The sequence below is a fragment of the Stomoxys calcitrans genome, chromosome 3 (genome assembly GCF_963082655.1).
Source record: "Stomoxys calcitrans chromosome 3, idStoCalc2.1, whole genome shotgun sequence".
In the NCBI taxonomy this organism is placed as follows: Eukaryota; Metazoa; Arthropoda; class Insecta; order Diptera; family Muscidae; genus Stomoxys; species Stomoxys calcitrans.
The window spans coordinates 126,357,724-126,384,714 of record NC_081554.1 but is presented as its reverse complement, the minus strand read 5'-3'; the positions used below and the strand labels follow the sequence as shown (position 1 = coordinate 126,384,714).

Below are 26,991 nucleotides of genomic sequence, written 5' to 3'. Positions count from 1 at the left end.
GAACGAGTTTGCTCACCTACAGAACTCGACGAGGATCGCCACCTCCACATGAAAATGTGGCTAAGTTGAAAATTTTCCTTTACCCAGGCTAGAAAATACGGCTTATTACATTAATTTTACTACAAAACTTATCATTATTGAGTGAATTCTTTAAAATTATTTATACATACATACATATTTCCTAGGACCAAAAATAGTTTACCCGAAAGAGGTGTTTACTCTAACCCAACTCTACTGCACTTGCTTTAACCATATTGTACATAATTTACATCATATACCCTTTATGAGGGTTTTAGGTCCCGACCAGTGTTGCTACTGAAGAAAATTATTTCCTACCAAAATTAAAAAAAAAAAATTACCAACTGTCGTACAGCCCAGAAATGCCGTATATTTTTTAGACCCATCACCAAGAATTAAGCCATTTATTCATTTCATTTGCAACACATCGAATTATTCATTTCCAAATCTATACGGTATAAAATTCTACAGATCGTCGTATTCATAGATGTTATTGTTGTAGCAGTTTATTGTGTTCTATCTTTTTGTCTGTTGAGTGTCAAACCCAGGAACTCTGCGACTAAGATGGGGTGCGTCCACAGGGATCTGGGTCTGAGTCGAGTGGGTCTGGCCTGGCAGTTAAACAGGTGACGTGTATCGTGCGGTCCCTGGATACAATCGGGACATACCTTGCACGTCGGCATCAATCCTAGCTCTGTAGGAATTGAGGCGGCTGCATCTGCCAGAACGTAATTGAATACGTATTCGTATTCATAGATAATCTAGTTATGTTCGTCTGTCTATTGAAATCACGCTAAAGTATATTCAAAGATTGCAACCACATATACAGATCTCTGGATTTAACCATTTATGCATAGAAATACTCATTTTTTAACCAGAATTTATGAAATTTGGATCAATCAAATGACGCACGTACCTGTTGCAGTCAATTTAAAAAGTGATGCACATCTCAGATGATGTTGATTGCTACTTTAATCTCGATTCTTTGGCGTAAAAAATGGTTTTATTTAATCGGATATTTGAAATATAATTGATAATTTGAAATCATGCATATATTCATCTCGAATACAAAGAAACGATTTTGTGTCATCCCCGAAGAATCCTTCAGTAATTTTTTGTTATCTATATATTGGAAAAATCTAACTAAATTGAGATCAACCTACCAGTTTTGGTAGTAATCTACCAAAAAGGGAAATACATTTTCTGACCTTAAAGGCGCAAGCGATTTTTCGATTTTTACTACAAACTGCAGTGATTTCTCCCGCTATAACAACTAAAATTAGCAATTCCATTTTTTTGTTTTTGAGGATCGTGCTTATCGGGTAAGGCTAAAAGTTTAACTAAAAGTTCAATATAATTTTATTTACTTATATATAGTATTCAGAAACTTTATTTTGTGTCAATAGGAAAAACTGTTTTATTAAAATGTAACACAAATATGAGGCTATTTTGCAACCAAACATGATGGCAAAAATGAATAGAACAGTAATTTTCGTTTTTGTTAGTTGTAAATTTTAGAATATAAATTATTAGGGGTATGGACTTCGAAAATGGTAAATAAATAGTTTAAAAATAAGCATGTCGCACAATATGATAGAATGCAGTAAAAACTGCATTTTGAATACAATGTATACGATAATTGATAATTCTATACATGTATGTAGCCATTAGTTTATTACAATTCAATTAGGGGTCTTCTCTTAATTTCACTTTGTGCCTGATACGCTCGTACGTCTTTCATAACAATTTGTCGAAATTGTTCATGAATATCATCAAAATTCAGCGCCCTATTATGATTTTGAAGATCGATTACAGCCGGCTTGAAGACTGCTATAGAGGCTAAGTTTGTATTTAAATTTGTATTATGCTGCTGGTGATGGGAATTTGGAAACTGCTGCTGTTGTTGGCGAGCAGACGGCACCGATGGCTGGGATGAAACATAGAACTCACTTCTCGCCGTACTTATCCCGCTGGTATTCGAATGTGATGTTGGTGGTATACCCCTTGGTGGCGCAATAGGACTAGTATCGTAACCTGCAACAGAAAATTCTTTATAACCGTTTCTTGGAAATAAACAACAACAAAATTCTATATGAAAAAATCTCTCCATGATCGATCTGCACAATATTAAAGTGCAATTAGCTTGATAAGAAATGCTTTAATGGGCACGCGAACGGGCAGAATTAACAAAAGAAACCATAAAACATATTTTATTGTTTGCGTTGATACGTATACAATGGTATTGTACTACTGTTTGCTAAATCTCCCGTTTTCCGTTCAACTCAAAAGTTTGTTTTGTACTGATCTTTTCTGTGTTGTTGTTTGGTACATCGAAAAATTTTGTAAAATACGGTTAATCCGTCCAAAGCTTACAATTGTTGTTGCGTGTATTTTTTTGAGCGCCCTCCAATAGAAATTCAATACATGAAGGGCAGTCAATAAGGTTTACTTAATGATAAATTTGATACTTTCAAACATACACATACAAAAATGTATTAGGCTGGTCCGAAAATTATGAAAATACTTTTAATAAGCTTCTATTGTATTTAAACCGTTTTGTTAACCATTTACAAGTTCGACTGAAGTTTACTTTCTTTTAAATAAATGCATCAGGAGAACTCCATCGGGTTAATCCGGTACGTACAACCGGCTGCCTTGGGATTGCCCGGCGAAGCGTTATTTCGCCCAAAATGACAAATGTCATATCGCCCAATATCTTCCAATGTTAGGTGTTTTTGCACACTTTTGGGCGACATGACCGACTTTTGGGCGCAATGACATTTTCTAACAATAATTTTGGGTTCTTGGTATAAATGGATATAACTTAACATCCAACTAACCGAAAAATTATTAATATCATAAGGCCCAAAGATGTTATCCCCAAAATATATATTTATTTATTTAACTTCAATTAATCTTATAGTAAATACAAGATCAAGATATATCAGGTTAACAATCGATTTAGACCATACAGTTGTTGGAAGTGATACCAAAATACCACCTGTAAAATTTCAGCCAAATCGAATAAGAATTGCGCCCTCTAGAAGCTCTAGAAGTCAAGAGCTAAGATCTGTTTATATGGCAGCTATATCAAAATATGGACCCATTTGGCCCATTTACAAGCCCAACCGACCTACACTAATAAAAAGTATTTGTGCAAGATTTCAAGCTTAACTCCTTTGAAAGTTAGCGTGCTTTCAACAGACGGACAGGCGGACATGGTTATATCGACTTCGAATGTCATGACGATCAAGAATGTATGTACTTTATGGGGTAGTAGACGCATGTTTCGAAGTTTTACAAACGGAATGATGAAATTAGTATACCCCCTATGGTTCAATATTTTTATGGTTAGGTATACGAAGAATATCCAAACCTCCATTTTCTAGAAACGCTTTTCTCTGGTGTATTTTCCACAGTTACTGTATATATTGGTTGAGTTCTTATTTAACAGATGTTAATGTGCAGCTATTGTGACCCATGCGCAAACAAGAGAAAGTTCTAAAATTTTGTCTTATCTCTGTTGACGGGAAAATAAGGAACAATATTTTGAGGATTTATATTATTGAAGTGATGGTGCACGAAGTCTTTATGATAGTACACATTATGTTCATGAAGAGCCGAAGAAAGACTATTTCTTAGACAGAGACATTTTAAATTGGTTCTATTTTTGCTTGACGTTTCAAAAAACAAATAGACCTTTAGATATCGACATAGTGGAGCACAAAAGTATTTGATGGTACGTCAAGACCAGTGTTGCCGTTTTAGGTAGGTTCCTACCAAAATTGGTAGCTTTTTATTCTCTTAGTAGGTTGGTAGGCTAACCTCAATTTTTGGTAAGTTTTTCCAAAATATAAATACCAAGTAAATTACTGAAAAAATCACAGTGATTAACTCAAAATTATTTTACGTGTTCTCGTTTCTGCGTATTTGTGCAAAATAAGACCATGGATGATGAGGGGCCTAAAACCGTTACATGGTGTCGTAATGTTTCAAATTTCAGAGAAAAAAATCGTAAGTTCTGATATTGACTGCAACTGGTACGGGTATCAAGGGATTTTTTCCATTTTTTTAATTTTAGCTTTCTGGGTAAGAAATGCGGAAAATAGGGCTATATGACAGCTACAAATAAAGTCAGATTTGATTCATGCTCAGATGTTGAGGGGTTCATGCAGGTCACTGTTACGGCGGAAGTAGGTAGTAAATGCGCATTTATAGGCTCATTTAGTCTTTCCGAAGAAACCACCGTTGAAATCGAGGCAAAAATATGATTTTATGAACATAGAAATCGGTATTAAGAGTGTTCTGTCCAGATATAGGACATCTTTGAATTGCAGACTTTAGAGTGATTTTCGCAGACAGACAGACGGGCGGACACGGCTAGATAATCTATGAATGTTACGACGATATTCGGTTATATGCAAACAAATAGTGACATACAGACAAATAAAGGATTATAAATCGCGTAAAATGAGAGCGAGGTCGATGGCTTATAATTTTGTTTATTTGTTAGCCATTTTAAAACAATATCGAAATTTAAAGTGTGAAAAATAATAGGGACACTTCTGGGTTTTAAACGCAAAATGGCTTAATTCACCCTAAGAATAGAATCGGTTCAGTTCTGACGAACCGTAAAGTGTATAAGTATCTACGAAGCTTAATCGATTTACCAAAATTCATCTAAGTTGGACGGAAGTAGTACACTTATTTGAGTTTTAACGATATTCCACTCATTTTAATCGAGTTAAGACTCGGGGGCTTTGGGATGCGTACTACGCACGGCTCAAGGAATACAGTAAGATAAGCCAAGCGGCAAAACATGTCTCCTGGAAGCTTTTCTGCGAACAGGTTGTTGTTGTTGTAACAGTTTGTTGTGTTCTTTCTTTCGTCTGCTTGATTCTGTTGAGTGTCCAGATCCACGAACTCTGCGATTAAGATAGGGTGCGTCCAGAGGTATCTGGGTCTGAGTTGAGTGGGTATGGCTGGGCAGTTACACAGGTGACGTGTGTCGTGTGGTCCCTGGTCACAATCAGGACATACTTCTTGTACGTCGACACGTCGGTTAGCCTGTGGAGATCAATTTCTTCAGACGCAATGGGAGGCGGTCGTTCTCCAAGGACGATATTCAACCGGAAGCTATTCACCGCATCTGCTACCGTGTCTGAATATTGTCTACATCCGCTTGATATGCCGCGTGATCTAGATGTTCTGTCTTGTAGCGCTGAACCTCACACTCTAGATCTTGTTGATCTACCTTAAGGCTTCTGGGTGGTGGATATCTATCCACAAGATGATGATTTGAGATTTGAACCCGTCCACGATTTTTAAATACTTCTTAGGGGTAAGGAGCTTGGCGAGAATCCACATCTCCACATAAAAATATGGCTACAATTACAACAACAACAACAAAGCTAAAGAATAGATTGGACCTGGGAGTCTACATTGAGAACCCAAGGAATGAGATCCGTTTTGGACTGCCTGAACATAAAAGGTCCTGCAGGCTCAAATCCTCCAATCACGGAATGCGTGAAGTGGTATGGTGTTAACGCGAGGACATCGCTTGTGAACATCTTTAGGGATAGTAAAATGGCCATAAGGGCAATAACAACCAGTTTGGTAAGATCACAAACAATCTCGGAATGTAAGGAGATTAACGCCTTCTCTGAGGATGGCAAAATCCGCATCGTTTGGTGCGGGATCATAACAGAGTAAGGGGGAATGAAAGAGCAGACGATGTGGCGGTGAAGACCTGAGGACTGCCGTCAATAAACTTGGTTAACCCGAAGCTTTTCTGGTCGCCGCAGTCCGAGTTTAGGGCGGAGGCGACGAACGCGCATGTAACACTGTGGAAAAGCGAAACAGTCGGTAGGACGGCAAAAATTCTATGGAGTGATCCGGATCGTGAGGAATAGGGTATTACTAAAAGGATGAAAGAAGGAGATCAGTATAGCATTTGGTATCATAACGGTAAACATAGGACTACAAGCTCACTTATGCAAAATCGGTGAGGCAAGTAATAGCATGTGTAGGGCATGTGGTGAAGACTATGAGACGTTGGAGCATTTCATATGTCATTGGCCGGCATTCGCGGCGGCTAAAAGTCTCCGGTACTTAGGTGGGGACACAATACCGGACATGAACCAACTAAGGGGAGTGGCATGGAAAATAATAAAGGATTTTGTAAGTAGCACCGAATTCCGAGCTTAGATTTTCGAGGTTACTTTTTTAGTATTTAGAGCGCACAACAAGCCGATTGCTGGCTTAGGTGTATGTCCATAGTGGCATGAGCGGATTAAAATCCCTACCCCTTTTCCAACCTTAACTGACTAAACCATATTAATGCCACTGAACAACACTTGATGTATTAATCCTCTGTCTGTTTTGGCTTAATATGACGCTCATCTGAGTGGTGCTTATTTGAAAATAACACACGCTGCCCGACGACCAAATTGAAAAATACGTCCCCACGCACATCTCTCACTCTATTGTAAATGTGCGTGTGTTTCTAGCTTACTTTGTTTTACGGTTGCATGCGTAACAGGCAATTGCTTTGGCCAAAGTGGCTATTGAGGTCCAAATTTTGGGCCTCATGCAGCTCTCTGATCTATACCTATTGAACCAAGGCATATTTAATAAGGTGGCCGAATCGGTGAATTGCTATAACAAAGCATGTTTTTGGAAATTTGAGATGTCAAAATTTGTTAACAAGGTATATACATTTTGTAAGGCGTATTGAAAAATTAATTGACATATCAAGTTCAATCAGGTGGGTTGTGGGGGCAGCTGATAAATACGCCGTGTCTTGTATTGAACATCTTTGGTCACAAACAACATAAAAAAGCATTGCTTTCTTTTTTATTATCTTCGAGGCAAAGCGTATTTAATAAGGTGACCGCATCAGCACAGCTGATGGAACTGCAAATGTCAAAACAATTTTGAATTTGCCTTACAAACCCCCAATGTAATTGTAAACTTCAAAATAAAAATTGTGTAAATTTGGATTTTGTGATTGCTGCTTTGCTGGTTATTAAAATTGGGTTATATTATATTGAATAGCTCGCGTCTGGCAACCTCAATCACTATCCAATTTCTATAACTATAATGTAGCCAATCGGACTGACGAAGTTCCCTTTAACCTGTCATATTAAGCCTCCACAGTAGTCAAGAACGGCGAGTGAATCTATGTAGCTTAAAGTATCCATACAGATAAGAAGGTTTTCACCATAATCTTGTGCTTCTCTCCGTAATTGCAGGGCAGTGGCACAATGAGTGCTCAACCGTCTAACTTCTCATCTCCGGAAATTCTGAGGAGTCCGGCTTTTTATGGAGCCAATGCGATGTGGAAGTCGGCCATTGCATTGACAGGTTAATACCCTTATCTTTGGTGAGATTGGCAGTTCCACCCTATCCAGGACAGTTCCCCTGTGCACACCGAGTTTCGTCCTTCTGATGGACAGCTCCAGCTCAGTTTTCTGGGATTTATGCCAATCCCATTAGCCATCTCCAATATAGACAGAATCATATATGCACCTTAAAACATGTCGGTAATAGTATAAGGACATCAGCCACCCACCAAGATAGCGCTATCCTTACAAGCACCAACTTTCACCCTCTGCTCTTCAAAATACCTGAAACTTTTATTGATTAGCCTCAAAGCATCTGCATGTTATTTATGTTATAGTATCTTGGACATAGCAATGGGTTAAGCCCTTAAAGGCTGATAGTAATAATAATATTAAAATTTGTTTTTATTAATTGACACTTAAAATTAGGTAAACAACTTGTCAGGATTATGGCTAAATTAACACCTTTTTTCCTGTCTAAATTATTTTCAGGTACATAGCCCTTTCGCCATTTTTGACTGCAATAGATGCTTGCAATAGGAGATTGGAGGGAACTTCTTCAGCCCGTCTGGTCCCCATTATTGTCATGGATGTTGGCTCCTTATCTTCTTCATTCTAATATTTGGCGTACCGCCGTAAATTTGTCTTCGTTCTTCAGCGCTTTTTTAATCAATTTCGCCTTTGAAGCGCCAAAGGCAATAGTGCAAAGGCATGCAAATGTGATTCAACAACAACCAGGGGTCACTATTGTCAAGTTTTTTGGACGGGGCATTGTCTGCTGAGATTGCAATCATCGGGTATGTGATCGCAGATTGGTCAATCCCAAGGCGGTTGTGCGTACAGGATTGGCCCGATGAAGTCCTCCATCGGCAAGGGCTGTCGCCTCAGTGTACAACACACTGCTACAACAACAAGGGCGCCACAATTTGATGCTAGCAGCTGGGATAAATACTTATTCCATATTCTAAGCATACTATCTGAATCTTTTACCAGATTTCCTTGTTTGTCTCTGCAGAATGATGCGTCTGTACTTAAACCATTGGTTTGATGTAGAAATAGAAAAGAATAGGAAAGAACTCCTCCGAACTGTTCAATATCAAACGAGGTTTCGGACAGACAGCTTATCGTGTGATCTATTTAATAGATTATACGAGATGCAGATGTGATGGGTCGAACACCAGCCTTTGTAAAGATCGTCTGTAAAAGTCAGTAAAAGTGGGTCTGGCGGTAATTGGAGATAGAGCAAAGTGGATAAGAACGACCAAACGAAGAAAATTTGAGATGGTAACCTATTTTATCTCCCTTGGCACCGAACGAAAACGAAACGAATGACAACAATTTTGAAATAAAAAGTAATATTGGCTAACAGATGCTACTTTGGATTGAACAAACCGTTCAGAAATAAAGCCATTTCACGACATGAAAATTACTTCATACACTGATACTATATGTACTATAAATGATTGTAAAGCATGGGTTCTTGAAAATTTTGAAATAAAAAGTAATATTGGCTAACAGATGCTACTTTGGATTGAACAAACCGTTCAGAAATAAAGCCATTTCACGACATGAAAATTACTTCATACACTGATACTATATGTACTATAAATGATTGTAAAGCATGGGTTCTTGAAAAACAGACGAGGTAGTTATTAGAGTGTTTGAAGGGGTAAACATTGTGGCACATGTAAAAAGTGAAGACCAAAACTCCAATAGAATGATAAAGTCGAGAAAAAAATCTCGAAACTAGTTGTCGGAAATTAGAGGAGCAGCGTAGAAAAGAGGCCACCTTAGCACAGAGGTAAGCATGTCCTCTTATGACGCTGAACGCCTGGGTTCGATTCCTGGAGAGAACACCGCAATATATTATCAGCGGTGGTTATCCCATCCTAATGATGGCGACATCTGTGAGGGACTATGCCATGTAAAAACTTCAACGCAAAGAGATGTCGCACTGCGACATGTCGTTCGGACTCGGTTATAAAAAGGAGTTCCCTAATCATTGTGCTTAAACTTTCATCGGACACTAATTGAATTTAAAACACCTGAGCTCTAATGCTGATGTGAAGGATTTGCATCGAATCAACTTTATAGGAAATTTTTCAGTCCAGGGGGCTTTGCCCCAAAGACGGACTTCAGATTCGTGGTCGTTGGGTCAAACGAAATATTCGAAGTCGGAGGTGCGCCCTACAAAGTGCACATTTTCACAGTGAAAAACGATGACCATTATTTATATACATCAACTAATTTAAGTACCATTGAGGAATGATAACAATGCCTAACCTAGTTGCTCACACTGTACATGTGGTTCTGTTCATTTGTCCGGGGCATAGGAAATTATGGTAGGACGGGTGTTGATGCCCATCTATACCAAAGACGCTCCCCACTATGCGAATATTCCTTGATTTATTTCAAAGAAACTTGATATTTCAAAGAAACTTAGTTATTCATTAATAGAAAGAGACAAAACACACAGTCATAAAAAAAACAAGCGAACGAAATTTACGTATTTTTTTATGAGTCGTAACCTGAAAATCTCCCGCAAAAAACCATCAGGACTGCTCTGACCCAATTGCGATCCGAACATCGGGCGATACGAGTTAAGCTTGCTACATTTAACTCGCATCGCTTGATGTTAGACAATCCCAAACCTAATATCTGCTTTTCATGCAAGACAGCACCACAAGACACCAATCACCTATTAACATGTCCGGAAAATCTAATCTAATTGTAGAACTACTAGGGACCGTTCGATATGAAGCGGCCGGATTTCTGGAGCTATATATGGAGACGAATCGGAATAACATCAGAATGAACCAATTTCTATAATTAGAGCGAACCTGTTACAACAACCCGACACGGGATAACTATGAGCACCGAACAGATTGCAATTTCAGAATCAGCGGTATCCAGTAGACTCAGTGAGAGGACGGGTGGCACAAGCTCTTGCTTATATACTGATATATACCTATGGCTGTCGATCCCTCCTACGAATCGGAGCGAGTTGGCTCGGTTGACAAGGATCGCTACCTCCACATGCAAATTTGTTACTATGACGACGAGAACAAGAACAAAAACTACTACACCTATCCCGGCACGGGATAATTATGAGCACTACACAAGTTGGAACTTTGGCCGGGCGGTACCGGCTCTTACTTAAGTACTGAGTACCTATGATGCGCGAGTTGTTGGCGCCTTTAAATAACCAATGGCCATTATGTTCCTGCGGCGATCGGTCATATAAACCGGAAAGGGCTTGCACTCCTACAAGAGTTTGGCGAGGACCGCCAACTCTACATGCAAATGTGGCTACAACAACTACTACTATTATTGCAACCCTAACAATACTAGGTTGTACCTTTTCGGGTTTTACGTGACCTAAAAAGCACAAAATCAAGAGCGAAAAAAAAACTAAGTTGTATACCTATTATAAATATTGCAAAATGCCTACGAACATAATCAATATAAGAACGCGACCCGGCACGGGATAACTATGAGCATCACACAGGCTGAAACTTTGAGCTCCAATCTGTGTGGTATTTTTAGCTGAGAGCTACCGGGAGCATCCACAGGTTGCGGCGGAGTCTCAGTGAGATCAACAACCAGCTAAGGTTATCGTGATAGCGTAGAACACCACACAGATTGGAGCTCAAAGTTCCAGCTTTTTCGCTGCTCATAGTTATCTCGTGCCGGGACAGTACATTGGGCCAATGTTATTATTTACATCTTGGCATATGTGTTGAAAACAAATGCTATTTTAATAAACATTATTAATTAATTAATCTTTATAGGAATTAGAGTGGTTTGATAACAAAATCAAACAAAGAGAGTAAACATAAAGTAAAGGCAAAGTTTGTATACATATCTAGATATGCAGTCAAACATTTTCAGAAAAATCATCATGTATGTATGTCCTACCATTTTGAACAGGACATTCATGTTGAAAACTTACTCAATTGTGCATTACGTTGTGAAGAGGACCCAAAATGACCATTTATAAACGCCATATTTGCCTCATTGACATTATTGCCATTTGTTCCGCTAGGCACAGGTGGTGCGGGCCTGTTAAATGGGTTCGTTCTTCGTGGCGGCGGTTTAGGCGTCAAAACGCCAGATGTAGACGTAACCGAATCCGTGGAAATCTCTGGAATTTTTGCTTTAGTTATACGTACATAACACATCCCAATATACTTACTGTTGCGAGAACCTTCAATTTCTTCCAGTTGCCTTTGCAATTCATCGACCATTAGTTTCTTATACTCATAACCAGCACATGTCAAAGCCTTCATCCAGGACTCCATGCTTTCTTGGGATTCAGCCGATAAAATATACGTTCGATTTCCATTGAATGCAATTTCGAACCAATACTGGTCGCTTTCTTCCGAAAGCTCTGTGAAATGACAAATACAAATGTTCTTAAAAATAGTTTTACTTAATCATCCACTTACCTATTGTGCAACCCTCTACTATTATAAGTCCTAAAGGCTCCTTATCTCCTTTTTTCTCGAAATAAAAAAGCAGATTTCCTTTGAGAACAAAATAGCGTTTCTGAAATGCTTTATTAACCTCGCCCCTCTTGTAAAGGAAGCCTTCTTTGTCGTACGGTGGCGTCGTTGCAAAAACGCACAAATTCTTCTCATTAATCTTCATGATAAGAGGCTTTTATTGAATTTCTCCGAAAGAGTTCCTTATGCAGACACCAAATCTTACATAGAGTCTTGACCTATGCAGACCAACGAAGAAACACTCATTCGTAGGAAGACGTTATAGAATTTCAACTTCTATGGAATCTCAGGTAAAATACATCTGTGTTGTTCTTGTTTTTAATAACATCTGTTTTCAGTATGTTCATTTGAAAAGTAATATGGTAAAATTATACAAGGTAAGAGTCTAATCAAGGAATCAAAAGTCAGCGTCAATTTGTTTACATATGAAACACTGAACGCGACAAGGCGTACAACATAATTTTTTTTATTATTTTTAACACAAAACAGGCATCTCATTTACAATTTGCAAACAACTTCGCAGTAATCAATAGAGTTGTTTTATTTTCCCATTATGGATGGTGTCAAATAAATTCATTGCAAGAAGTGTACCGCAAACAGCTGAGTAAAATTTTTCTCCCGGAGTATATTATCTGTCAACGTGTTTTTATAACTTTCGGTTGTGTGTTTGTATTATAGTTACGAGCCATGACACACACACAAACAAAGAAAAATGTTAAAAACATAGTTAAAAACTGGGTTGCACCAAACACTGATTTTGGCAGATAGTGTCCTCGGTTTTTTGTTGTTAGCCAACTGCTCCTACCTGTAAACGAATTTATCTTGGTTCCCATAATTACCAGGTAGTGTACCGCAAACAGTTAATTACAATTTTTTCTCACGAATTGCACTATCTGTCAAGGTGTTTTGGTTGTGTGAGTGCATTAAAGTTAAGTTAACACACACAAACAACGAAAAATGGCGCTAACTATTGTAGTAACATACACAAAATCAGAGTTGCACTAATCACTGATTTTGACAGATAGTGCACTCAATATTTTGTTGTTGGTCAACTGCCATTACCAGATATTAATGATTTTTGTCATAGCAATTATAAAAAAAAATTAATTACGTCCCAATGAAACTTTTCATTTATGACACACGTCGTCATTTATGACGCCGTGCCAAAGGCTTGGCGAGAAGTTAGTTCGTAGGCTTGAAGTTACTGGACGAAAAGTTACATTGGAACTACAGTGGATATACAAACATGTAATAAGCGAAGAAAGACAGATTGTGGCATTAAGGATCAGCGGGATAGAGCGGGATAAGATTAGCCGGAATATACGTTGAGGAATGTATATATATATATATATATCTCCAATACTTAACTTGTCAGTTCAGAGTTTCAACCCAATGAAATTTCTAAAGAAACAACATTTTTAAATCTTTCGGGTGTAAATTACATAAATATACAAAAATTAAAACCAAAGTTGATTATAAGTCCGGGGCATGAATATTTGACAGTTTTGATTGAGGTACTTAAGGTTCTGTCGACTGCTGGTCCAATAACTCCGAAATCGAGATTTGGATGGATTGTTTATGGCCCGGTTGATAAAACTAAATATGTTTCATGTCATGTTAAGGGGGATGAAAAAGAAATGGGTGATGAAATCGAATTGAGGACTTTAATGAGAAATTACTCTGGTCTCGAAAAGTTTGGTGTACTGATTCGAATGATGATTGTCGAGCCCAGGATATTTTAGAGAACAACACAAAGCGCGTAGGTGACAGATTTGAGTCTGGGTTGTTGTGTAGGAGTGATTTCTCGCATTTTCCTGATTCTTTTGGAATGGCCTTAAATGGTTAAATACTGTAGAAAAAAGACTTCAAAATACCCAAGCTTTGAAAGAGAATATATACTCAAAATTAACTTCTCCGTCAAAATGGGGTTACAGCAGAATTATTTCACTCGAGGCAACCAGCACTCGGTCATGGAAGACGTTTTATTTCCCAAATTTCGGCATCGTGAATCCCAATGCCGCCGCTGAAGTTGGAAATATATCACTCAATTGGGCCCCATTATCTAGTCCGGATATAAATTAGCTCCTTATGAAGTTCTGTTAGCCGTATCCTTGAGATTTTTCATCAGGTCGTTATAAAAATATGATCAAGATGCACAGCCCTTTCTTTGGAGAGATGGAGATTCGAAAAACCCACTGAAAACATATTCCATGCAAAGAATGACTGTTGGAGCTACTTGTTCGCCGACCATGGCTCAGTTCGTAAAAAATAAAAATGCAATGAAATTTCGTGACATATATCCAAGATATATATTTTTATAATTACATATGTCATGATATATATCCAAGAGCAATTGAGGGAATAATTGAGAAACACTTTGTAGAATATTTTGATACTGAAGAAGAAGTTGAGGTTATAGAAGCAGTTAAGAAAATACACCACGCTGGTGGATTTCAGACGCACAATATGATAACACACTCAAATTTCGTGCAATTAAATTGGGAATAACTTTTATCTGCGATTCTCTTAATGTTGGAAAAGGTGTGCAGCGTATTCTTGGATTGTGCATTGAAAACCACAATCTGATGAGTTTGTATTTGTTTTGAAATTTTATAAGGTTCCAGAAGAGGAGCTGCAAATGGAGTCCTACAAAAAGAAAATTATTATTTGTAAACATGTCCGTATTCGATCTCTTTGGATTTTTGGTCAACGAGAATCGGGTGGGATGAAATTTTACCTGATAATATTTATAAATTTGCATTTTAAAAGTTGGATTGATGAACTGAAAGAACTTGAATGTTCGGATACCAAGATTTTATTTCGACGAATTGACGGTTACAAGTATTTATCTTCATATATTGAGTTGCCCAAAAAGTAATTGCGGATTTTTTAAAAGAAAGTAAATGCATTTTTGATAAAACGCCGACTATATGAAAAATCCGCAATTACTTTTTGGGCAACCCAATATTTTGTGGTGCGAGTGAACAAGCAATGCAGTTGTTGCATATTGTAGAATTACTCTTCCAAACAAGACAAAACTATCATTTAAAGCCGGAAAGGCATCATGTGCTCTTCTACGTTTTCACTCCTTACCAAAATTGCAAGAAAGTATTCGACGAGGTGTTTCTATGGAGTGATTTCCCCACAGTTATCCAATGGATAACATCTCACAATCGAAAATATGTATATGCAAAATGTTGCAAACAGGGTTTCGGAAATTTTAGAGTTTTCAATATTTTTAAAAACAAAGTCGATAAAGCAACAAGAGTTGTATTTTCAGTGAAATATGATTCAGAAGGTTTGTGGAAAATTGGCCCAGAAATTCTCCTTTTTTCAGAAGCTGACTGGCTTAAAGAATGCTGAACAACCGAAAAGGTCAGGTCTTTTGTTATGCAGATATAATTGAGAATATTGTTAATCGAATATCCAATATCCGAAAATTCGAAGAAAATTAGTATGGATCAACAGATATTTCGGAAACTTCCGTCAAAAGTGTGAGAACGGAGTAATGGGTCACGGGGAATTAACGGTAGAAGAAGAAACATACGCAGAGCAAATGATATGCCGAGAAATTCAGAAAGCTCTGTGAAATGACAAATACAAATGTTCTTAAAAATAGTTTCACTTAATCATCCACTTACCGATTGTGCAACCCTCTACTATTATAAGTCCTAAAGGCTCCTTATCTCCTTTTTTCTCGAAATAAAAAAGCAGATTTCCTTTGAGAACAAAATAGCGTTTCTGAAATGCTTTATTAACCTCGCCCCTCTCGTAAAGGAAGCCTTCTTTGTCGTTTTTATGAAGAACACATGTCATTAAAATCGAGAAAACCAATACCCAAATCAAGTGAACTTTAAACTTTAAATCCGTACATCTACGATAAAGATGTTATGCGAGTGAATGAATGTTTGGAAAATGCGACTTTTCTGCCAGACTATATTAAAAGACCTATTCTGCATCCTAATTCTCAAAGATACTCCTGAATTTAATTGCCATCAAAATTCTTCAAAGGTTATACGTGATGTAAGAGAAACATTTTGGGTCCCGACAGGTTATCTTCTGTAGAGAGAAATGTATACGTTGTAAGGTGTTAAAGACGAAACTCGAACAACCACAAATGGGAATTTTACCTTAAGACAGAGTGACTGCCTACATTCGGTATCAGAAAAAACTGAAGAACTATGTCATCTTCCTTGACCATAACGAGTTAACAAAATCTGTGACTCCTCTCCTCAAATAAACTTGCAATACTCCCTCAGATCTAAGCGCTGGAGTAGTAAATACTTTTTCATTTGTTATGGAAACAATTAGCATGTAAAGGCTGTGGGCCTATTGATAGCAAATAATAGGGTTTATAAATATATGACTTTTAGTGTGGCGAATAATTTTTAAGTAGCCCAGGGGCTAGTAAAATTTTTGACAGAAGCAAAGCAAATTTTGACGTTTATAAAGCAGAGTTCCATTTTAGGTTAGGTTTAAGTGGCAGTCTGCCATCAGACTCACTTAGACGTTTTCGTCCATTGTGATACCACAGGACCAGAAGGTTCCTTCCGTTGAACCTTCCAGATCGTTTTAAAAAGTCCAATAAGTTGCGAATGTTCACATCCGCTAAATCAGAAAGGTTCTCAAAGAAATGAGAACCTAAAGTGGAAAGAACAGGTGAATTTTGAACTGTTCAGCTATCTGGTTGAGTGATCTGCGACAGTCGAGGGCGGTTTTTGTGTTCAGAAATACATTTTCCAGGGATTTAATGGCTGCCTGTCTGTCGGAGAAGATATTTATGCCAATCGTCGTAATGGCATTATATCTTAGCCATTCCACCACTTCCTTAATTGCAAGGATCTCTGCTTGATACACACTGCAGTGGTCGGGTAACTTCTTTGATATGACCAGTTGTAGATCTTTAGAGTACACCCCATTGCCCACCTGGTCGTTTAGTTTTGAACCATCCATATAGAAGTCTATGTGACTACTGTTACCAGGGATGTCGTAGTTCCAATCGGTTCTATCAGGAATAGTGGTGCAGTAATTTTTATCAAAAAGCGGCTCAGGTAGGGTGTAATCTACACTGCCTGCAACATCGGATATTGTATCAAGGATAACACAGTGTCCGTAGCCGCTACATGACTCTACATGAAAGCTCCCTTAACCTCGTGGCAGTGGTCGCTGCATTTTGGGTAGCCACAATGTGCAGAGGCATAAGATGTAGCATTAAATTTAGTGCAACAGATGGTGATGCGAAAAAAAGCCATCCTTTATCAGAGTATATCTCCTTAAGCCAAGGAACCAGTCTATCAGACACAGCTTGTAATTCAACCTTTAGTGCCGCCGAAGCGGCCTTACAATGGCGGATATTTATCTGTAGAAACCGGACAATAGTCAAGATTCACCACTGTTTGTGACTCACTCACACAGGGCTTGTCGGGTCCCGTTTCGATGCCATCCCCTACTGTCTCGATTGGGGAGGGGGATTTTCGGTCTCCTGCAATCCGCCAGACTTTAGCGATGTAGTCGATAGTTCCTCAGGCAAGTGTTCAGCAACAACTGCTGAGTCGTCTCCCGATTTCCCAAACCCACCGCTTCTATAGACCTTCAGTTTCAACTTGTTGAATCCGTAGGATACAACCCCTTCAGACTTGTTGAGGTCTGCGAGACAGCCGGAGTTTAGTACGAATACTGCATGTCTCCGGTCACCATCAGCCTCATCCAATCTACCAATCTTCCAGTCGGTGGTTGAAAGATTGGGATTACATTCCCTTAGTCTTCCAAGTATCGCTTCAGACTCTGAGGGAATCCTTGGTATCCAAGTATGCGTCATTGGTCGAAAAGGAATATATTCCTTCTTGATTAAATCTGGAAAGATCTCACCAATCTCTTTTAGCGCACAACGATACATTTCAATTGAGCGGTGATCGCCGAAGGCAACTAGTCTGTATCGGCCTCGATATTAGCCTGTATCGTCACAAACTGGAGGAGACCCAGGAAATTCCGCAAGAACATCGGTGTATACTGATGACAGTCCATTGACTATCCCACTTCAATTATTCTTAGGTATGCAGCCCTGTTCTTCTCCCTTATCGACAACTGCCATCACCAAACTGTCCCTGTTGACATTAGCAAAGGTTCTTGGACCCGTCATACTGTTGTTCGCCCTAGTTCTTTTAGGTATGGGATGCCCTCCAGGTGAGCACAGCTTTTTGGCTGACTGCGGTGCAGTTTCCGAATCTAGACGTGTAGTTTTTGGGGTAGCCTGTGCAGTGAATTCTCGAGTACAATTTAGGGAATCTCTCTCCCTATCAGTGAGAGTCTTAGGATCATTCTCTCAATAAACCTGAGAGCGATGCGTCTTCTATTATCCCAACCTCTTAAAGAGCGTATTGGTTTGCCGGGGAAGGCCGATGGCGTAGGCAAATTATAGGCAGGCGAAGAAGGAGTAGGTTCGGCCTTGTCCTTTAGACTCGAACCAGTTGTCTTCTTCAAAAGCCCCTGCTGACCAGTCGTCTGTCGGCTAGTGGAGCCTGGTGCAGCTGCTCCACCAGTCGAGGCTTCAGCAGCAGACAACATGCTACGGCCTAATACCACCACCGCAGCTAATGGATATTCGGAGCCTATTCTAAGCTTACTCCTGGGCTCTAGATCTGCCGCTCCACTGGAAACAGACGCAGATCATCAACCGCCTAATGGATACCTCTATCGCAGCTATCCATGAGTGACTTAAATTTTTCTTCCAAAAATAATGACCTATTACGAGTAACAAAAAAATTCTTGCGGAGTGAAATAACAATACGTCCGCTCCACTTGCGCACAACCAAGATATATTCATTCACAGGTAGTGGCTGTTGCCCAACAACATCATGTTGAGTGCACTATCTGTCAAAATCAGTATTTAGTGCAACTCTGATTTTGTGTATGTTACTAGTTCGCGCCATTTTTCGTTGTTTGTGTGTGTAGTGGTTCTTTACTATAATGCACACACACAACCAAAACCCGTTGACAGAGAGTGCACCTCGCGAGAAAAAATTGTACTCAGTTGTTTACGGTACACTGGTAATTATGTCATGATCATTTTAATGTAAACAATAGAAAAAAAAAATATAAGCAAATATTCATTTGCATTAATTTTTCCTGAAGTAATGGTTCGTGAAGAAGGTTCCATGTACAAAACTTCATAAAGTTGGGAAATAACTATTTAATACAGATGTCTTTAAAATAACATAAATTGTCTTAATCGCCGTGTTTTCCACTTTTCCAAAGCAAGACCCAGCAAGACCTAAAATATCTCCATATTTCAACGTTCGTATTTGCAATATAAAACTGCTAGCAGTAATGGAAAATATTTTTAAAAAATATTCATTACGCAAGTAATTATTATTATTATATCTCATCTCACCATAAGAGATTGCTATCATTCGACCCACACGCTCGTAGTATTAAAATTTTTCGACATTCTGATTGTTAATACTGAAGGGAAAGTTTTCTGTCCAATTTTTCCCAATATTATTAGGTTAGGTTAAAAAGGGGTGCAGATATTAATCCGCCCCATGCCACTATGGACATACACCTAAGCTAGTAATCGGCTTGTGCTCTTTAAAACTATAAAGTAACCTCTAAAAAGAAAATTTTAAGTTAGGAATTCCGTGCTACTTACAAAATCCTTAATTGTTTTCAATGCCACTCCCCTGTGTTGGTTCATGTCTGATATTGTGTCCAGCTAAGTACCGGTATCTTTTGGACGCGAAAGATGGGCAATGACAAAGGAAATCCTCCAACGTCTCATCATCTTCCCCGCATGTCGTACACATGCTATCACTTGCCGCACCGATTTAACATAAGTGAGCTCGTAGTCCTATGTGCCCGTTATGATACCAATCACTATACTGACCTCCTTCTTGCTTCCTTTCAGTAATAGCCTCGTCTTCTCACGATCTGGATCCCCCCATAGGATTTTCGCCGTCCTACCGATCGTTTCGCTGTTCCACAATGTTGCATGCGCATTCGTCGCCCACTCCCTTAACTCGGACTGCGTCGACCCTAAAGGCTTCGGGTTAACCAAGTTTATTGACGGCAGTCCTCTGGCCTTCACCGCCAAATCGTCTGCTCTTTCATTTCCCCTTACACCGTTATGGCCCGGCACCCAAACGATGCGGATTTTCCCATCCTCAGAGAAGGCGTTAATCTCCTTACACTGCAAGACTGTCCGTGACCTTACCGTCCTGGTTGTTATTGCCCTTATTGCAATTTTACTGTCGGTAAAGATGTTCACACTCGACGTCCTCGCGTTAGCACCATACCACTTCACGCATTCCGTGATTGCCCGGATCTTCGCCTGCAGGATCGTATAATGGTCAGGCAGTCTAAAACAGATGTCAGTCCTTGGGATTTCAATGTAAACCCCAGGCCCACTCTGTCCTCTAGCTTTGATCCATCTGTGTAACATGATCTTCCAGATGGCAATACTAGGGTTCCGTCAATCCAAGACTGTGCCGATGGCAGCAGTGCGTCGCACTCGACTTCAAGGTTCATCTCAGGTATCCGATCGGAAACCTCTTCCCTTCCTTCCAGGGTTCCTATCGTCGCCTCAATTATACCGCGATGGTATGAGCTGCTCCCATCCTCAATCCATTCTCTCATCGCCTTAAGTCTCATAGCCGTAGTGTCTGCCTCACACTTGATCTTAATCTAGTCCTCATCGCTCCGCCTATGCCAAGACAACACGTTCTCTGAAACTGTTGTATGGTCTTTATGTTGCACTTTTTCTCCATAGCAGTCCACCAAACTACTGAGGCGTAAGTAAGTATTGGTCCAATCACGCTCCTGTAGAGCCAGTGGACTATCCTGGGATTCAGGTCCCGAGCCTACGGTCCGTCTACATAGTGCCCAACATCTGTGAGCCTTCTCAGTACGCCTCTGAATATGACACTGCCAATTCAGTTTCCTGTCCAAGATCACACCTTAGTATTGAACCTTGTCAGATATCGAAATCGTCTTATTGAGGAAACGTGGTGCGTTAAATTGGTCCACCTTCGTCTTCCTCGTGAACAGGCACATTTCCGTCTTCTCTGGGTTAGCATTAAGACCTCTGGGTCCAGCCCAGTCATATGCCATATGTGAGACCCTTTCGGCCCTTCTGCATAGCTCGTTCGGATCCTTACCTTTGAGAAGTATTATAACATCGTCTGCGTAGCAGACGGATTCAAATCCCTGCTCAGTCAGCATCCGTAATAGGTCATTAATGGTGGAGTGGCGATAAAATGCCACCCTGTGCCACTTCTCCCTTATATTTATGCCATTGGATACACAATTTGTCCACCTGTTCCTTAGTATATGGTTTATCCAGTCTCTAAGGACCGGGTCCACCCGGTAGTGGTCTAAGGATTGGATCAGTATGTCGGTCCGCACAGTGTTAAAAGCCCCCTCGATGTCAATGCATACCGCCAGTGTGTTCGTTTTGGCATCCAACGATTCTTCTATTTTATGCACAACCTCGTGCAGGACAGTCTCCACCGACCTTCTCTTGACATATGCATGCTGTTTGTATTTGAGCAGTTCGCTGGATGTCATACTCTTTATCATGGTGTCCACAATACGATCCATAGTTTTGAGTAGAAAGGAGTATATGAAAGCGCTGGCCACGCTGTCAAAATTTTGGCCAGACGAGGCGCCAGATAGTCTGCCTCTTTCTGTAGTAACGCCGGAAATATCCCATCAGATCCGGGTGACTTAAATGGTTTGAAGCTCTTCAAGGATTCCTTCACCATAAATTCCGTTGTTATAAACCTTCGATCTACGTCATTTTTCCAAGATGCCGGTGTCTCCGTAAGTCCCGTCGTATCCTGTGGAAAATGGGTTTTCATTAAAAGCCTCAACATGTCCTCTGTTGATCTGCTCTCACTCCCATATCGTCTACTAAAGTTTCAGTTTGGACATGGGTTTTTGAGAGAAACTTTTTTACCTTGGCGGCGTCATTAACGCTATCAACCTCTTCGGAGAAGAGCTTCCAGGAGGCACGACCTAATAACACTTAATATTGGAAGGGAGGAGGTTTTAGATGTGACAATATTTTCGGAAAATCTAATCGAAGAGGTTCAGGATTGGAGAGCAACAGGAAAATTCCTTCTCAGACCATCGCTACATTAGCACGGCCAGCGCAGAATCCGATAAGCTTCCATAAAAAGTTGAAACCCAACTGGCCAAAATTCGGAAGAGAAGAATATTTGGGCAAAATAATTTAGATTGTCCAAGCATAGAAGACATTGACGACAATGTCAACAGGATTACGACTGCACTCGTGGAGTCTTTCGAAGATAGTTGTCCTCTTCGAGAAAGGAAATCAGCCCAAGAAAAGCCCTGGATGACCTGGGAGATTTGCAATATTGGGAAAGAGGTCTGCAGACTTTACCAGAAATCCGAATTATATAGGAATGTGTATTACGCACGTCTCAAAGAATAAAATAAGATTACCAGAGCGACAAACCGTGCCTCCTGGAAGCTTTTCTGTGACCAGGTCGATAGCGTTAATGACGCCGCCAAGATGAAAAAGTTTCTCTCATAAACCCATGTACAAACTGAAATGTTAGTAGATAACATGGGAGAGAAAGCAGAAATAACGGAGGACATGTTGAAAACCTAATTTCCACAGGATACGACGGGACTCACGGAGACACCGGAATCTTGGAATAATTAGGTTGATCGAAGGTTTACCAAAACTGAATGTAAGGTCAAGGAAGCATTGAGGAGCTTCAGACCATTTAAGTCACTCATGCTTAATACAAAAAGCATGCCTATGTCAAGGGAAGGTCGGTGGAGACTGCCCTGCACGAGGTTGTGCATAAAATAGAATAATCTTTCGATGCCAAGACGTACACATTGGCGATATGAATGGACATCGAGGGGCCTTCAATAATGTGCGGACCGACACATTGATCCAATCCTAAGACCAGTACCGAGTGAACCGGATGCAGGTGGATAAATTGCGGATCCCATGACATAAATATAAGGGTGACCACCATAAATAATCTATTACGGATGCTGACTGAGGAGGGATTTGAACCCGTCTGCTATGCAGACGATGTGATCATACTTCTTAGGGGTGAGGATCTGCACTAACTATGCAGTAGGGCCGAAAGGGTCTTGCATAAGGCATATCTGACGAGGTCAAATACTTAGGAGTGATCTTGGATAGAAAACCTAATTGAAAGTGTCACATTCAGGAGCGTACTGAGAAAGCGCACAGATGTTGGCCACTATGTAGACGGGCCGTAGATTCGAAATGGGTCCTGAATCCGAGAATAGTCCACTGGCTCCACAGAAGCGTGATCAGACCAATACTTACCGACGCCTTTGTTGTTTGGTGGACTGCTATGGAGAAAAGGTGCATCGTTAGGACTATACAACAAGTTCAGAGAACATGTTGTCTTGTCATAGGCGGAGCGATGAGGACCACGCAGGGCACTGGAAATTATTCTAGACCCATTGAAATACAGATTAAATGTGAGACCGCCACTGCGGCTATGAGACTTAAGGCGATGGAAGAATGGATTGAGGATGGGAGCAGCTCATATCATCGCGGTATAATCGAGGCGACGATAGGAAACCTGGAAGGAAGGGAAGAGGTTTCCGATCGGATACTTGAGACGATAGTTGAGGTCGAGTGCCAGGCACAGTCTTGGACTGTCGGAACCCTAGTATCGCCATCAGGAAGATCATGCTACACGAATGGATCAAAGCTAAGGGAAAGAGTGGGCCTGGGAGTCTACATTGAGAACCCAGGGGCTGAGATCTGTTTAAGACTGCCTGACCATAATACGATCCTGTAGGCAGATGCGGGAGGTGGTGCAGTACTAATGCGAGGATGTCGAGTGTGAACATCTTTACGGACAGTTAAATGGCCATAAGGGCAATAAAAACCAGGGTAGTGAGGTCACGAACAGTCTTGGAGTGTAAGAAGGAGATTAACGCCTTCTCTGAGGATGGCACAATCCGCATCGTTTGGGTGCCGGGGGAATGAAAGGGCAGACGATTTGGTAGTGAAGGCCAAAGAACACTAAAATTTCAAGAAAAACAAAAGGGTGGTTGTTTTGTCTCTCCATAAAAAATAATATATTTAATTATAATTTGGAAGAAAATAAATATTGTGAAAAATGTTACGCTGAAATAGTGAAAAACGAAAAAATTACAATGGGATGTGAACAAATAGAATTGGTAGACATTGTAGAATGCAAACGTGGTATATATAACATATAAATATTATTAATATTATCTTATTTTAAATTTTTTTATCATATGGAGATTATATTGACTTGAAAAACGGCGCTGACGATGGAATATAATACGTGCATCTAGATTTCGTGGTATCGTACGCAAAATGCTAAGGTTGATATATATTAAGATTCTTTTTCTATATGTATATAATTTTATTTAACTATTTACGAGCCATGCCCCCGACAATGAAGAGAGGCTCATAATTGATGATTTAATAAAAAATATGTATATTTTTAAGCAATATATTTCATATTCTTTACGCAATTTAATCCAAGGAAATAAAAAGTTTTTTATGTATAGCCTAACAACGACTTCCACTTTTCACATGAGCAACCATCAAAATGCACTATAAAAAAATTTGTGTGAAATGCCTGCGGACTTTTTTCTCATAAGCCTAGTACTTACTTCGAGTTTTCATTCGAGCAAGTGTCAAAACGCGCTATAAAAAACTTTTGCGAAATGACTAATGAAATTTTCAAATAAGCAGTTCTTTTTACGAAATGATTTCAACATGTTGATTGCAACATTGTAAAATATCGTATATTGAGCTATTCTGGATAATCTTGGGCTTGGACCAATCCCTGTAAAAAGGGACCGGAGAAGTTCGGGACGCTTCCAGCCCAAAGCTACATCTGCGGAATGACAAACTCCAACTCGCCATTGAAGAAAGATTCGCCCGATACACAATACGTTGCGTTGCCAATGCCACGTCGTCGGCTTTTCGTAGAACAAACGAATGCCCCTAATCCGAATAGTGCCATGTCCCTGACTACATCAGTCAGAAGGCAGAGGTCTCAGAGTATCGCATTCAGTGCTGCTCTCGGAGCACTCCTCCTCGCTTCCTATATCAGCATTGCCGCAATACCCTGTACCTTCTCCACCATACTGAGTAGACTCACCCACTCCACGACCCGGTGCCACACCAAGCGCTCATAAGTGAAGATAAGTAAACTACAGCAAAGTACATCCAGCGGACCGCTCCTGGTCTATGTTCCCAACTTCTTTCTGTTATGTTGCGCCATGACTCCTGTCTATTGAGTTGCGCACTCATTTTATGGTCAAGAATAATGCCCATACAGCTTCACTCTATTAAGGAATAGTCCCCTGAACTCGTCATACGTCCTACTTCTGAACATTATGCCAAGCCCATTTGCCCTCGCCCATCTAGACAGTTATCTCACCGTACCCTGAAGAGGATCTTTGATAGCATTGGACTACCACGCCTGGGTTTGACGTTTGTGACTCATACATGAAACGTATGAAGGTAGTAATCGGTGCATTGACAGTGTCCTTCTTGATATACGGATTGGTTTAAATAACATGGGAACACTTTGGACATCCTTATTTTCTCCTGGGGAATAAAGATGAGGCTTGGCGACATGTTATAAGCGGCGGGTATGACTACATATCAGCGCGGCTGAATGCTCTGGCGTCGAACTATGTGAAATAGAGACTGGTAAGAAGATGCAAAGAGCTTCTTTGAACCATGGGAACGGCGGAGCAGAATCTTATATACCCTCGACCATGGATCGCACGTGTCAAGTACTGTGCCTGGTACTTTTTTTGAAAAGCAAACAGAGGATAGTGGATATAAATTGCTGTGCTGTTGGAGCTATACTAGGTTAAGAACCTATTCGGGCCATTAATGGTTTTGATATTGAAGACAATACTAGAATACATTATGCAAAATTTCAGCAAAATCGGCCCTATAGAGGCTCAAGAAATAAAATCGGGAGATCGGTTTTTATGTGAGCTAATGGATCGATTCGGACCATATTTGGCACCTATGCACAAAATTTTAGCCATATTATCGAGAGATCGGGTTATATTTCTTTATGCGCAATGGGTGGTGGTCTTTTTTCCAAGGTAGCTGTCCACCGCAACTGTCACCGTGTCAGCATAAATGTTGTCTAGCCCCGCTTGATACGCATCTTTGTATTGCTTCATGTTGTGCTGCCAAACATACAGCAGCGTCTGTTTCTAAATCCTTCTAAGTGATGTCTACATACAACTGTTTACTACCAAAACAACGCTGAGAGTCCCCCTACTCTGGCTTACTACAATAGATTCATGCTATGCTGAAGGGCAGAATAATCAATGCTTCAAAGGCAAAGGGTTCGATAAGGATGATTGTTATCTCTCTTGTGACTCTTGGTTTTCAATGAAATTCTCAGGTACTTCGAGGAGGAAAGGGTGAAGTTGTTTGCCTATGCTGATGTCATAGTTATATGGTTTGGCAGTCGCTTTCTCTCTGCTATCATGAATCTCGTTCAAGGCGCGCTGAGGAAGTTGTCTAGCGCTTGGCAATAACCCCAGAAAGACACAGCTGGTGTTGTGGAAAAGAAAAGGGACGTATGGCGAGTTAAGAGTCCAACCAGGGCTTAATGCTCTTTAGTCATGTTGCAACTCTATGGGAAGAAGTTGGGGACTTAGATCAGGGTTCACTGGATGTACACTGTTGTGGTTTGACCGATATGCACCTTTGGGTGCTTACTGTGTCATCGGGCCCTGGAGAGGATGATGGAGAAGGTACAGGGTATTGTGGCGGTGTTGATATCGAGGGCAATCACTGAATGCGATACCTGATCTGAGACCTTTGCACTTGTTGTACGTGGAGGAGAGGGGACAGGGCGCTCTTCGAATTTCGGGCATATGCAATTTAATAGGAACGTACATTTATGTTGAAACATGTTAAAATCATTTCGTAAAATGAACTAAGTACTGCTTATTTGAAAAAAGTTCGTAGTCGTTTCGCAAAAATTTTTTTTATAGTGGGTTTTGACAGTTGTTCGGGCGAAAACTCAAAGTCAGTACTAGGCTTTAGTGTAGAAAATTTATTAATCTTGTAATATTTTTCAGCACAC

General features: G+C 40.0%; 1 protein-coding gene and 1 long non-coding RNA gene across 2 annotated transcripts; one reads left to right on the top strand and one right to left on the bottom strand.

Annotated features, from left to right (window-relative positions):
- Positions 1-1,422: 1,422 nt before the first annotated feature.
- LOC106089382 (sesquipedalian-1) lies at positions 1,423-12,189 on the bottom strand. Its single transcript, XM_013255216.2, has 4 exons — positions 11,810-12,189; positions 11,557-11,751; positions 11,314-11,505; positions 1,423-2,052 (listed from the first exon to the last, which is right to left on the bottom strand). The coding sequence occupies exons 1-4, from the start codon at positions 12,009-12,011 to the stop codon at positions 1,694-1,696; spliced, it is 948 nt and encodes a 315-aa protein (XP_013110670.2). The 5' UTR covers positions 12,012-12,189; the 3' UTR covers positions 1,423-1,693.
- Positions 3,883-8,790, top strand: LOC106089385 (uncharacterized). The gene is made up of 2 exons (XR_001221603.2): positions 3,883-4,032; positions 7,854-8,790. It is a non-coding gene; the product is annotated as an uncharacterized LOC106089385 (long non-coding RNA).
- Positions 12,190-26,991: the final 14,802 nt, after the last annotated feature.

Bases quoted from the DNA above. Each gene is read 5' to 3' on its own strand.
- LOC106089382 (XM_013255216.2), bottom strand. From the start codon at position 12,011: ATGAAGATTAATGAGAAGAATTTGTGCGTTTTTGCAACGACGCCACCG. The intron at 11,506-11,556 runs GTAAGTATATTG...CAAAAATTCCAG, and splicing joins AATTGAAGGTTCTCGCAACA to AGATTTCCACGGATTCGGTT. The intron at 2,053-11,313 runs GTAAGTTTTCAA...TTTCTGTTGCAG, and splicing joins ACAACGTAATGCACAATTGA to GTTACGATACTAGTCCTATT.